Source organism: Oncorhynchus mykiss, chromosome 8, assembly GCF_013265735.2.
Source record: "Oncorhynchus mykiss isolate Arlee chromosome 8, USDA_OmykA_1.1, whole genome shotgun sequence".
NCBI classification, from domain to species: Eukaryota; Metazoa; Chordata; class Actinopteri; order Salmoniformes; family Salmonidae; genus Oncorhynchus; species Oncorhynchus mykiss.
Genome location: NC_048572.1, coordinates 83,255,616 through 83,269,624, shown reverse-complemented (window position 1 = coordinate 83,269,624; position 14,009 = coordinate 83,255,616). Strand labels below are relative to the sequence as shown.

The window sequence follows — 14,009 nt, the reverse complement described above, 5'->3', positions numbered from 1 at the left end:
ATAGACTGTGGTCTGTACTGTATACTCAATGTGGGGTGTTGAGTTATGTTTATATAGTAGACTGTGGTCTGTACTGTATACTCAATGTGGGGTGTTGAGTTATATTTATATAGTAGACTGTGGTCTGTACTGTATACTCAATGTGGGGTGTTGAGTTATGTTTATATAGTAGACTGTGGTCTGTACTGTATACTCAATGTGGGGTGTTGAGTTATATTTATATAGTAGACTGTGGGCTGTACTGTATACTCAATGTGGGGTATTGAGTTATATTTATATAGTAGACTGTGGTCTGTACTGTATACTCAATGTGGGGTGTTGAGTTATATTTATATAGTAGACTGTGGTCTGTACTGTATACTCAATGTGGGGTGTTGAGTTATATTTATATAGTAGACTGTGGTCTGTACTGTATATTCAATGTGGGGTGTTGAGTTATATTTATATAGTAGACTGTGGGCTGTACTGTATACTCAATGTGGGGTGTTGAGTTATATTTATATAGTAGACTGTGGGCTGTACTGTATACTCAATGTGGGGTGTTGAGTTATATTTATATAGTAGACTGTGGTCTGTACTGTATACTCAATGTGGGGTGTTGAGTTATATTTATATAGTAGACTGTGGTCTGTACTGTATACTCAATGTGGGGTGTTGAGTTATATTTATATAGTAGACTGTGGTCTGTACTGTATACTCAATGTGGGGTGTTGAGTTATATTTATATAGTAGACTGTGGTCTGTACTGTATACTCAATGTGGGGTGTTGAGTTATATTTATATAGTAGACTGTGGTCTGTACTGTATACTCAATGTGGGGTGTTGAGTTATATTTATATAGTAGACTGTGGTCTGTACTGTATACTCAATGTGGGGTGTTGAGTTATATTTATATAATAGACTGTGGTCTGTACTGTATACTCAATGTGGGGTGTTGAGTTATGTTTATATAGTAGACTGTGGGCTGTACTGTATACTCAATGTGGGGTATTGAGTTATATGAATATAGTAGACTGTGGTCTGTACTGTATACTCAATGTGGGGTGTTGAGTTATGTTTATATAGTAGACTGTGGTCTGTACTGTATACTCAATGTGGGGTATTGAGTTATATTTATATAGTAGACTGTGGGCTGTACTGTATACTCAATGTGGGGTGTTGAGTTATATTTATATAGTAGACTGTGGTCTGTACTGTATACTCAATGTGGGGTGTTGAGTTATATTTATATAGTAGACTGTGGTCTGTACTGTATACTCAATGTGGGGTGTTGAGTTATATTTATATAGTAGACTGTGGTCTGTACTGTATACTCAATGTGGGGTGTTGAGTTATATTTATATAGTAGACTGTGGTCTGTACTGTATACTCAATGTGGGGTGTTGAGTTATATTTATATAATAGACTGTGGTCTGTACTGTATACTCAATGTGGGGTGTTAAGTTATATTTATATAGTAGACTGTGGTCTGTACTGTATACTCAATGTGGGGTGTTGAGTTATATTTATATAGTAGACTGTGGTCTGTACTGTATACTCAATGTGGGGTATTGAGTTATATTTATATAGTAGACTGTGGTCTGTACTGTATACTCAATGTGGGGTGTTGAGTTATATTTATATAGTAGACTGTGGTCTGTACTGTATACTCAATGTGGGGTGTTGAGTTATGTTTATATAGTAGACTGTGGTCTGTACTGTATACTCAATGTGGGGTGTTGAGTTATATTTATATAGTAGACTGTGGTCTGTACTGTATACTCAATGTGGGGTGTTGAGTTATATTTATATAGTAGACTGTGGTCTGTACTGTATACTCAATGTGGGGTGTTGAGTTATATTTATATAGTAGACTGTGGTCTGTACTGTATACTCAATGTGGGGTGTTGAGTTATATTTATATAGTAGACTGTGGTCTGTACTGTATACTCAATGTGGGGTATTGAGTTATGTTTATATAGTAGACTGTGGTCTGTACTGTATACTCAATGTGGGGTGTTGAGTTATATTTATATAGTAGACTGTGGTCTGTACTGTATACTCAATGTGGGGTGTTGAGTTATATTTATATAATAGACTGTGGGCTGTACTGTATACTCAATGTGTGGTGTTTAGTTATATTTATATAGTAGACTGTGGTCTGTACTGTATACTCAATGTGGGGTGTTGAGTTATATTTATATAGTAGACTGTGGGCTGTACTGTATACTCAATGTGGGGTGTTGAGTTATATTTATATAGTAGACTGTGGTCTGTACTGTATACTCAATGTGGGGTGTTGAGTTATATTTATATAGTAGACTGTGGTCTGTACTGTATACTCAATGTGGGGTGTTGAGTTATATTTATATAGTAGACTGTGGGCTGTACTGTATACTCAATGTGGGGTATTGAGTTATATTTATATAGTAGACTGTGGTCTGTACTGTATACTCAATGTGGGGTGTTGAGTTATGTTTATATAATAGACTGTGGGCGGCACTGTATACTCAATGTGGGGTGTTGAGTTATATTTATATAATAGACTGTGGTCTGTACTGTATACTCAATGTGGGGTGTTGAGTTATGTTTATATAGTAGACTGTGGTCTGTACTGTATACTCAATGTGGGGTTTTGAGTTATATTTATATAGTAGACTGTGGTCTGTACTGTATACTCAATGTGGGGTGTTGAGTTATGTTTATATAGTAGACTGTGGTCTGTACTGTATACTCAATGTGGGGTGTTGAGTTATATTTATATAGTAGACTGTGGGCTGTACTGTATACTCAATGTGGGGTATTGAGTTATATTTATATAGTAGACTGTGGTCTGTACTGTATACTCAATGTGGGGTGTTGAGTTATATTTATATAGTAGACTGTGGTCTGTACTGTATACTCAATGTGGGGTGTTGAGTTATATTTATATAGTAGACTGTGGTCTGTACTGTATATTCAATGTGGGGTGTTGAGTTATATTTATATAGTAGACTGTGGGCTGTACTGTATACTCAATGTGGGGTGTTGAGTTATATTTATATAGTAGACTGTGGGCTGTACTGTATACTCAATGTGGGGTGTTGAGTTATATTTATATAGTAGACTGTGGTCTGTACTGTATACTCAATGTGGGGTGTTGAGTTATATTTATATAGTAGACTGTGGTCTGTACTGTATACTCAATGTGGGGTATTGAGTTATATTTATATAGTAGACTGTGGTCTGTACTGTATACTCAATGTGGGGTATTGAGTTATATTTATATAGTAGACTGTGGTCTGTACTGTATGCCCACTGTGGGGTGTTGAGTTATATTTATATAGTAGACTGTGGTCTGTACTGTATACTCAATGTGGGGTGTTGAGTTATATTTATATAGTAGACTGTGGTCTGTACTGTATACTCAATGTGGGGTGTTGAGTTGTATTTATGTAGTAGACTGTGGTCTGTACTGTATACTCAATGTGGGGTGTTGAGTTATATTTATATAGTAGACTGTGGTCTGTACTGTATGCCCACTGTGGGGTGTTGAGTTATATTTATATAGTAGACTGTGGTCTGTACTGTATACTCAATGTGGGGTGTTGAGTTATATTTATATAGTAGACTGTGGTCTGTACTGTATACTCAATGTGGGGTGTTGAGTTATATTTATATAGTAGACTGTGGGCTGTACTGTATACTCAATGTGGGGTGTTGAGTTATATTTATATAGTAGACTGTGGTCTGCACTGTATACTCAATGTGGGGTATTGAGTTATATTTATATAGTAGACTGTGGTCTGTACTGTATACTCAATGTGGGGTGTTGAGTTATATTTATATAGTAGACTGTGGTCTGTACTGTATACTCAATGTGGGGTGTTGAGTTATATTTATATAGTAGACTGTGGGCTGTACTGTATACTCAATGTGGGGTGTTGAGTTATATTTATATAGTAGACTGTGGGCTGTACTGTATACTCAATGTGGGGTGTTGAGTTATATTTATATAGTAGACTGTGGTCTGTACTGTATACTCAATGTGGGGTGTTGACTTATATTTATATAGTAGACTGTGGTCTGTACTGTATACTCAATGTGGGGTGTTGAGTTATATTTATATAGTAGACTGTGGTCTGTACTGTATACTCAATGTGGGGTGTTGAGTTATATTTATATAGTAGACTGTGGTCTGTACTGTATACTCAATGTGGGGTGTTGAGTTATATTTATATAGTAGACTGTGGTCTGTACTGTATACTCAATGTGGGGTGTTGAGTTATATTTATATAGTAGACTGTGGTCTGTACTGTATACTCAATGTGGGGTGTTGAGTTATATTTATATAATAGACTGTGGTCTGTACTGTATACTCAATGTGGGGTGTTGAGTTATGTTTATATAGTAGACTGTGGGCTGTACTGTATACTCAATGTGGGGTATTGAGTTATATGAATATAGTAGACTGTGGTCTGTACTGTATACTCAATGTGGGGTGTTGAGTTATGTTTATATAGTAGACTGTGGTCTGTACTGTATCCTCAATGTGGGGTATTGAGTTATATTTATATAGTAGACTGTGGGCTGTACTGTATACTCAATGTGGGGTGTTGAGTTATATTTATATAGTAGACTGTGGTCTGTACTGTATACTCAATGTGGGGTGTTGAGTTATATTTATATAGTAGACTGTGGTCTGTACTGTATACTCAATGTGGGGTGTTGAGTTATATTTATATAGTAGACTGTGGTCTGTACTGTATACTCAATGTGGGGTGTTGAGTTATATTTATATAGTAGACTGTGGTCTGTACTGTATACTCAATGTGGGGTGTTGAGTTATATTTATATAATAGACTGTGGTCTGTACTGTATACTCAATGTGGGGTGTTAAGTTATATTTATATAGTAGACTGTGGTCTGTACTGTATACTCAATGTGGGGTGTTGAGTTATATTTATATAGTAGACTGTGGTCTGTACTGTATACTCAATGTGGGGTGTTGAGTTATATTTATATAGTAGACTGTGGTCTGTACTGTATACTCAATGTGGGGTGTTGAGTTATGTTTATATAGTAGACTGTGGTCTGTACTGTATACTCAATGTGGGGTGTTGAGTTATATTTATATAGTAGACTGTGGTCTGTACTGTATACTCAATGTGGGGTGTTGAGTTATATTTATATAGTAGACTGTGGTCTGTACTGTATACTCAATGTGGGGTGTTGAGTTATATTTATATAGTAGACTGTGGTCTGTACTGTATACTCAATGTGGGGTGTTGAGTTATATTTATATAGTAGACTGTGGTCTGTACTGTATACTCAATGTGGGGTATTGAGTTATGTTTATATAGTAGACTGTGGTCTGTACTGTATACTCAATGTGGGGTGTTGAGTTATATTTATATAGTAGACTGTGGTCTGTACTGTATACTCAATGTGGGGTGTTGAGTTATATTTATATAATAGACTGTGGGCTGTACTGTATACTCAATGTGTGGTGTTTAGTTATATTTATATAGTAGACTGTGGTCTGTACTGTATACTCAATGTGGGGTGTTGAGTTATATTTATATAGTAGACTGTGGGCTGTACTGTATACTCAATGTGGGGTGTTGAGTTATATTTATATAGTAGACTGTGGTCTGTACTGTATACTCAATGTGGGGTGTTGAGTTATATTTATATAGTAGACTGTGGTCTGTACTGTATACTCAATGTGGGGTGTTGAGTTATATTTATATAGTAGACTGTGGGCTGTACTGTATACTCAATGTGGGGTATTGAGTTATATTTATATAGTAGACTGTGGTCTGTACTGTATACTCAATGTGGGGTGTTGAGTTATGTTTATATAGTAGACTGTGGTCTGTACTGTATACTCAATGTGGGGTGTTGAGTTATATTTATATAGTAGACTGTGGTCTGTACTGTATACTCAATGTGGGGTGTTGAGTTATATTTATATAGTAGACTGTGGTCTGTACTGTATACTCAATGTGGGGTGTTGAGTTATATTTATATAATAGACTGTGGTCTGTACTGTATGCCCACTGTGGGGTATTGAGTTATATTTATATAGTAGACTGTGGTCTGTACTGTATACTCAATGTGGGGTATTGAGTTATATTTATATAGTAGACTGTGGGCTGTACTGTATACTCAATGTGGGGTGTTGAGTTATATTTATATAATAGACTGTGGTCTGTACTGTATACTCAATGTGGGGTGTTGAGTTATATTTATATAGTAGACTGTGGGCTGTACTGTATACTCAATGTGGGGTGTTGAGTTATATTTATATAGTAGACTGTGGTCTGTACTGTATACTCAATGTGGGGTGTTGAGTTATATTTATATAGTAGACTGTGGTCTGCACTGTATGCCCACTGTGGGGTATTGAGTTATATTTATATAGTAGACTGTGGTCTGTACTGTATACTCAATGTGGGGTGTTGAGTTATATTTATATAGTAGACTGTGGTCTGTACTGTATACTCAATGTGGGGTGTTGAGTTATGTTTATATAGTAGACTGTGGGCTGTACTGTATACTCAATGTGGGGTGTTGAGTTATATTTATATAGTAGATTGTGGTCTGTACTGTATACTCAATGTGGGGTGTTGAGTTGTGTTTATATAGTAGACTGTGGGCTGTACTGTATACTCAATGTGGGGTGTTGAGTTATGTTTATATAGTAGACTGTGGTCTGTACTGTATACTCAATGTGGGGTGTTGAGTTATATTTATATAGTAGACTGTGGTCTGTACTGTATACTCAATGTGGGGTGTTGAGTTATATTTATATAGTAGACTGTGGTCTGTACTGTATACTCAATGTGGGGTGTTGAGTTATATTTATATAATAGACTGTGGTCTGTACTGTATGCCCACTGTGGGGTATTGAGTTATATTTATATAGTAGACTGTGGTCTGTACTGTATACTCAATGTGGGGTATTGAGTTATATTTATATAGTAGACTGTGGGCTGTACTGTATACTCAATGTGGGGTGTTGAGTTATATTTATATAATAGACTGTGGTCTGTACTGTATACTCAATGTGGGGTGTTGAGTTATATTTATATAGTAGACTGTGGGCTGTACTGTATACTCAATGTGGGGTGTTGAGTTATATTTATATAGTAGACTGTGGTCTGTACTGTATACTCAATGTGGGGTGTTGAGTTATATTTATATAGTAGACTGTGGTCTGCACTGTATGCCCACTGTGGGGTATTGAGTTATATTTATATAGTAGACTGTGGTCTGTACTGTATACTCAATGTGGGGTGTTGAGTTATATTTATATAGTAGACTGTGGTCTGTACTGTATACTCAATGTGGGGTGTTGAGTTATGTTTATATAGTAGACTGTGGGCTGTACTGTATACTCAATGTGGGGTGTTGAGTTATATTTATATAGTAGATTGTGGTCTGTACTGTATACTCAATGTGGGGTGTTGAGTTGTGTTTATATAGTAGACTGTGGGCTGTACTGTATACTCAATGTGGGGTGTTGAGTTATGTTTATATAGTAGACTGTGGTCTGTACTGTATACTCAATGTGGGGTGTTGAGTTATATTTATATAGTAGACTGTGGTCTGTACTGTATACTCAATGTGGGGTGTTGAGTTATATTTATATAGTAGACTGTGGTCTGTACTGTATACTCAATGTGGGGTGTTGAGTTATGTTTATATAGTAGACTGTGGGCTGTACTGTATACTCAATGTGGGGTGTTGAGTTATATTTATATAGTAGACTGTGGTCTGTACTGTATACTCAATGTGGGGTGTTGAGTTATGTTTATATAGTAGACTGTGGTCTGTACTGTATACTAAATGTGGGGTATTGAGTTATATTTATATAGTAGACTGTGGTCTGTACTGTATACTCAATGTGGGGTGTTGAGTTATATTTATATAGTAGACTGTGGTCTGTACTGTATACTCAATGTGGGGTGTTGAGTTATATTTATATAGTAGACTGTGGTCTGTACTGTATACTCAATGTGGGGTATTGAGTTATATGTATATAGTAGACTGTGGGCTGTACTGTATACTCAATGTGGGGTGTTGAGTTATGTTTATATAGTAGACTGTGGTCTGTACTGTATACTCAATGTGGGGTATTGAGTTATATTTATATAGTAGACTGTGGTCTGTACTGTATACTCAATGTGGGGTGTTGAGTTATATTTATATAGTAGACTGTGGGCTGTACTGTATACTCAATGTGGGGTGTTGAGTTATATTTATATAGTAGACTGTGGTCTGTACTGTATACTCAATGTGGGGTGTTGAGTTATGTTTATATAGTAGACTGTGATCTGTACTGTATACTCAATGTGGGGTGTTGAGTTATATTTATATAGTAGACTGTGGTCTGTACTGTATACTCAATGTGGGGTGTTGAGTTATGTTTATATAGTAGACTGTGGGCTGTACTGTATACTCAATGTGGGGTGTTGAGTTATATTTATATAGTAGACTGTGGTCTGTACTGTATACTCAATGTGGGGTGTTGAGTTATGTTTATATAGTAGACTGTGGTCTGTACTGTATACTAAATGTGGGGTATTGAGTTATATTTATATAGTAGACTGTGGTCTGTACTGTATACTCAATGTGGGGTGTTGAGTTATATTTATATAGTAGACTGTGGTCTGTACTGTATACTCAATGTGGGGTATTGAGTTATATTTATATAGTAGACTGTGGGCTGTACTGTATACTCAATGTGGGGTGTTGAGTTATGTTTATATAGTAGACTGTGGTCTGTACTGTATGCCCACTGTGGGGTATTGAGTTATATTTATATAGTAGACTGTGGTCTGTACTGTATACTCAATGTGGGGTGTTGAGTTGTATTTATGTAGTAGACTGTGGGCTGTACTGTATACTCAATGTGGGGTGTTGAGTTATATTTATATAATAGACTGTGGGCTGTACTGTATACTCAATGTGGGGTATTGAGTTGTATTTATGTAGTAGACTGTGGGCTGTACTGTATACTCAATGTGGGGTGTTGAGTTGTATTTATATAGTAGACTGTGGGCTGTACTGTATGCTCAATGTGGGGTGTTGAGTTATATTTATATAGTAGACTGTGGTCTGTACTGTATACTCAATGTGGGGTGTTGAGTTATGTTTATATAGTAGACTGTGGGCGGCACTGTATACTCAATGTGGGGTGTTGAGTTATATTTATATAGTAGACTGTGGGCTGTACTGTATACTCAATGTGGGGTGTTGAGTTATATTTATATAGTAGACTGTGGTCTGTACTGTATACTCAATGTCGGGTATTGAGTTATATTTATATAGTAGACTGTGGGCTGTACTGTATACTCAATGTGGGGTATTGAGTTGTGTTTATATAGTAGACTGTGGGCTGTACTGTATACTCAATGTGGGGTATTGAGTTATATTTATATAGTAGACTGTGGTCTGTACTGTATACTCAATGTGGGGTATTGAGTTATATTTATATAGTAGACTGTGGGCTGTACTGTATACTCAATGTGGGGTGTTGAGTTATATTTATATAGTAGACTGTGGGCTGTACTGTATACTCAATGTGGGGTGTTGAGTTGTATTTACATAGTATACTGTGGTCTGTACTGTATACTCAATGTGGGGTGTTGAGTTATATTTATATAATAGACTGTGGGCTGTACTGTATACTCAATGTGGGGTGTTGAGTTATATTTATATAGTAGACTGTGGGCTGTACTGTATACTCAATGTGGGGTGTTGAGTTATATTTATATAGTAGACTGTGGTCTGTACTGTATACTCAATGTGGGGTGTTGAGTTATATTTATATAGTAGACTGTGGTCTGTACTGTATGCCCACTGTGGGGTATTGAGTTATATTTATATAGTAGACTGTGGTCTGTACTGTATGCCCACTGTGGGGTATTGAGTTATATTTATATAGTAGACTGTGGTCTGTACTGTATACTCAATGTGGGGTGTTGAGTTATATTTATATAATAGACTGTGGGCTGTACTGTATACTCAATGTGGGGTGTTGAGTTGTACAGTTGTGGCCAAAAGTTTTGAGAATTACACAAATATTAATTTTCACAAAGTCTGCTGCCTCAGTTTGTATGATGGCAATTTGCATATACTCCAGAATGTTATGAAGAGTGATCAGATGAATTGCAATTAATTGCAAAGTCCCTCTTTGCCATGCAAATGAACTGAATCCCCCCAAAAACATTTCCACTGCATTTCTGCAGGAAGGCTTCATGGCACCCAAGAAAGCCCAGCACCCGCCAGGACGTCTCCTAAAGTTGATTCAGCTGCGGGATCGGGGCACCACCAGTACAGAGCTTGCTCAGGAATGGCAGCAGGCAGGTGTGAGTGCATCTGCATGCACAGTGAGACAAAGACTTTTGGAGGATGGCCTGGTGTCAAGAAGGGCAGCAAAGAAGCCACTTCTCTCCAGGAAAAACATCAGGGACAGACTGATATTCTGCTAAAGGTACAGGGATTGGACTGCTGAGGACTGGGGTAAAGTCATTTTCTCTGATGAATCCCCTTTCCGATTGTTTGGGGCATCCGGGAAAAAGCTTGTCCGGAGAAGACAAGGTGAGCGCTACCATCAGTCCTGTGTCATGCCAATAGTAAAGCCTCCTGAGACCATTCATGTGTGGGGTTGCTTCTCAGCCAAGGGAGTGGGCTCATTCACAATTTTGCCTAAGAACACAGCCATCAATGAAGAATGGTACCAACACATCCTCCAAGAGCAACTTATCCCAACCATCCAGGAACAGTTTGGTGACGAACAATGTCTTTTCCAGCATGATGGAGCACCTTGCCATAAGGCAAAAGTGATAATTAAGTGGCTCGGGGAACAAAACATTGATGTTTTGGGTCCATGGCCAGGAAACTCCCCAGACCTTAATCCCATTGAGAACTTGTGGTCAATCCTCAAGAGGCGGGTGGACAAACAAAACCCCACAAATTCTGACAAACTCCAAATATTGATTATGCAAGAATGGGCTGCCATCAGACAGGATGTGACCCAGAAGTGAATTGACAGCATGCCAGGGCGAATTGCAGAGGTCTTGAAAAAGAAGGGTCAACACTGCAAATATTGACTCTTTGCATCAACTTCATGTAATTGTCAATAAAAGACAATTGTCAATAAAAGACAATTGTCAATAAAAGAAAGGTGTGGGAGGCCCCGGTGCACAACTGAGCAAGAGGACAAGTACATTAGAGTGTCTAGTTTGAGAAACAGACGCCTCACAAGTCCTCAATTGGCAGCTTCATGATCAAATTATCAATTAACCTTTTAAAATGATAAACTTGGATTAGCTAACAACGTGCCATTGGAACACAGGAGTGATGGTTGCTGATAATGGGCCTCTGTACGCCTTTGTAGATATTCCATTAAAAATCAAAAAAGCTACAATAGTCATTTACAACATTAACAATGTTTGTTTTAAAATGCAAAATTCTCTAAATTCCAGAGGGGGGCTAACCTCACGTGCTTTGTGCCCCCTCTAAAATAATGTATGCATGATTCCCATGCCCATGAAGGTGGTTAACTTTCAAGACCGCCCCGGTTACACTAGAGACCAAAGCTCTGCCCGCAAGCGGCGGTGTTCTTTGATTTTACACTGTACTGTAGGAGTAAGGTTAATGGAAGCTGCCATTTAGGCAGGGACATACACCAGGGATCTGGGCTGGAATAGAGGAAGGGACACGATCTGTTTTGTACAGGAAGTTGAGGACAATATAAATAATTAAACTGAGGCGGTGTAACTCAAGGGGTTCCTCAGTGGAATGATATCAATGATGAGAATTCAGCTACTGGGCTCAGCTATTGTTCTTTATATGAAGTTGTTGTTGGTGGTGGTAGTGATGATGATGATGATGGTAATGATGGCGGTGATAATGATGATGATTTAAATGTGTCTCTATCTAAAACCATTCCAGGTAAAACAAGAATCCACAACCCGGCTGAGGATTCATGAGGATACTGTCTATCAGGGTAAAAGACTTCTTGGCTGAAGATAAAGGACTGATGGAGAAATGATGAGGACTGGTGTGTGGGTGAAGAGGGCTCCTGACATTACATCAACATCATCCTACCTTGTCTTACTTTCCACACAGCAGATACCCTGGTCTGTCTGTCCCATGGAATAAACCTTCCCTGGCTGATAGCACGACCCCTGTCTCATGGAATAAATCTACCCTGGCAGATAATCTGACCTCTGTCCCATGGAATAAACCTACCCTGGCAGATAGCCTGACCTCTGTCCCATGGAATAAACCCACCCTGGCACATAGCCTGACCTCTGTCCCATGGAATAAACCTACCCTGGCAGATAGCCTGACCTCTGTCCCATGGAATAAACCTACCCTGGCAGATAGCCTGACCTCTGTCCCATGGAATAAACCTACCCTGGCACATAGCCTGACCTCTTTCTGATTGGAATAAACCTACCCTGGCACATAGCCTGACCTCTTTCCGATTGGAATAAACCCACTCTGGCACATAGCCTGACCTCTGTCCCATGGAATAAACCTACCCTGGCAGATAGCCTCGCTTCCTCTTACCATTTCTCCTTGCATGAATCAATCAGCTGTGATCTAGCCTGCTGCATGATGAACATGCATTGGGCTGATGCAAGATGGCTGGATGAATTCTGTTAAATGTGTTTATTTCCTTTGAAGGGACAAGAACAGGCTTTGGTTGGTACAAGCCAGATGTACATAGTTGTAATAACATTGTAATAATGTAATGTAATAACATTAATGTAATAACATTGCTGTAATACAAGTATGAAGGTATATGTGTGCAACAAGCAATAATGTTTGATATAACCAAAACATTTATCTTCTTTTCTTCAATGTATAAATGCTATTGTTTTTAAATAATGTGCAATATAAGCAGTTCCTCTTCTGAACTGACCAAATTAAGGTTGTTACTACTGTAACAAATGAAATATCTTTTAGTTTAGTGTGTGTTGTTGTGTTTTCTGAAGGTTACTAGACAGATGGCATGCTGGTTAAAATTTTCTTCCTCATCATCTGGGATATAAAATTTAAAAAACTATCCTCTGTAAAAAACTATCCTGGGTAAAAAACTATCCTGGGTAAAAAACTATCCTGGGTAAAAAACTAGCCTGGGTACCAGTCTGTTTCTGTTATCATTTCACGCCTCGCCACTTCTTGTCATGCCATGTTTGGCAAGGAATGGAATGATAGTACAGACTGGTACACAGTACAGACTGGTACACAGTACAGACTGGTACACAGGACAGACTGGCACACAGGACAGACTGGCACACAGGACAGACTGGCACACAGGACAGACTGGCACACAGGACAGACGGGCACACAGGACAGACTGGCACACAGGACAGACTGGTACACAGGACAGACTGGTACACAGACTGGTACACAGACTGGTACACAGGACAGACTGGTACACAGGACAGACTGGTACACAGGACAGACTGGTACACAGGACAGACTGGCACACAGGACAGACTGGTACACAGGACAGACTGGTACACAGACTGGTACACAGACTGGTACACAGGACAGACTGGTACACAGGACAGACTGGTACACAGGACAGACTGGTACACAGGACAGACTGGTACACAGGACAGATCAAAACACTACGGATGATCTTAGTTTCCTGGTTCATTGATGAGCTGTCTCAATTCCTCTATTTCCATGTAGAGATCTTACTTTACATTTATCTATTGTTTACACCTATGATGCAATGCATTTAAATGACCTAATTAACTGTTTAAATTATGTGTTCTTATATATATATATATTAGTGTGTGCTGTTCATTGTTTGTAATACAATTTTGTTGGAAAAATCCAATCAAGATACTCCAGTTCTTGCTATCGAACAGCCTCTACCATATTATTTGACCTATTAAAGTGTGATTGTTATCGTGAGTGGAATGTTTTTAATTAGTAGTTTAATTGACTGGCATCTAAAAACAGAGAGCTTTTATTGCTGTTATTTATGTTAGGCGGAGCGACACAGGGGAACC

At 38.3% G+C, this 14,009-nt stretch overlaps 1 protein-coding gene and 1 long non-coding RNA gene across 5 annotated transcripts in view; one reads left to right on the top strand and one right to left on the bottom strand.

Moving 5' to 3' along the window:
- LOC110530789 (caytaxin) overlaps nucleotides 1-13,912 on the top strand; it is a 42,625-nt gene extending 28,713 nt beyond the window's left edge. For all 3 annotated transcript variants that reach the window (XM_036986545.1, XM_036986546.1, XM_036986544.1), the window contains one exon: nucleotides 11,926-13,912. Coding sequence is in view for 2 of the 3 variants with exons in the window: in XM_036986546.1 (XP_036842441.1) it covers nucleotides 11,926-11,929 (4 nt within the window). In the remaining variant the exon portion in view is untranslated. The remainder of the gene's footprint in view (nucleotides 1-11,925) is intronic.
- The window catches only part of LOC110530792, a 50,251-nt gene that overhangs the window by 11,901 nt on the left and 24,341 nt on the right, over nucleotides 1-14,009 (bottom strand). The gene's annotated exons all lie outside the window — the stretch shown is intronic.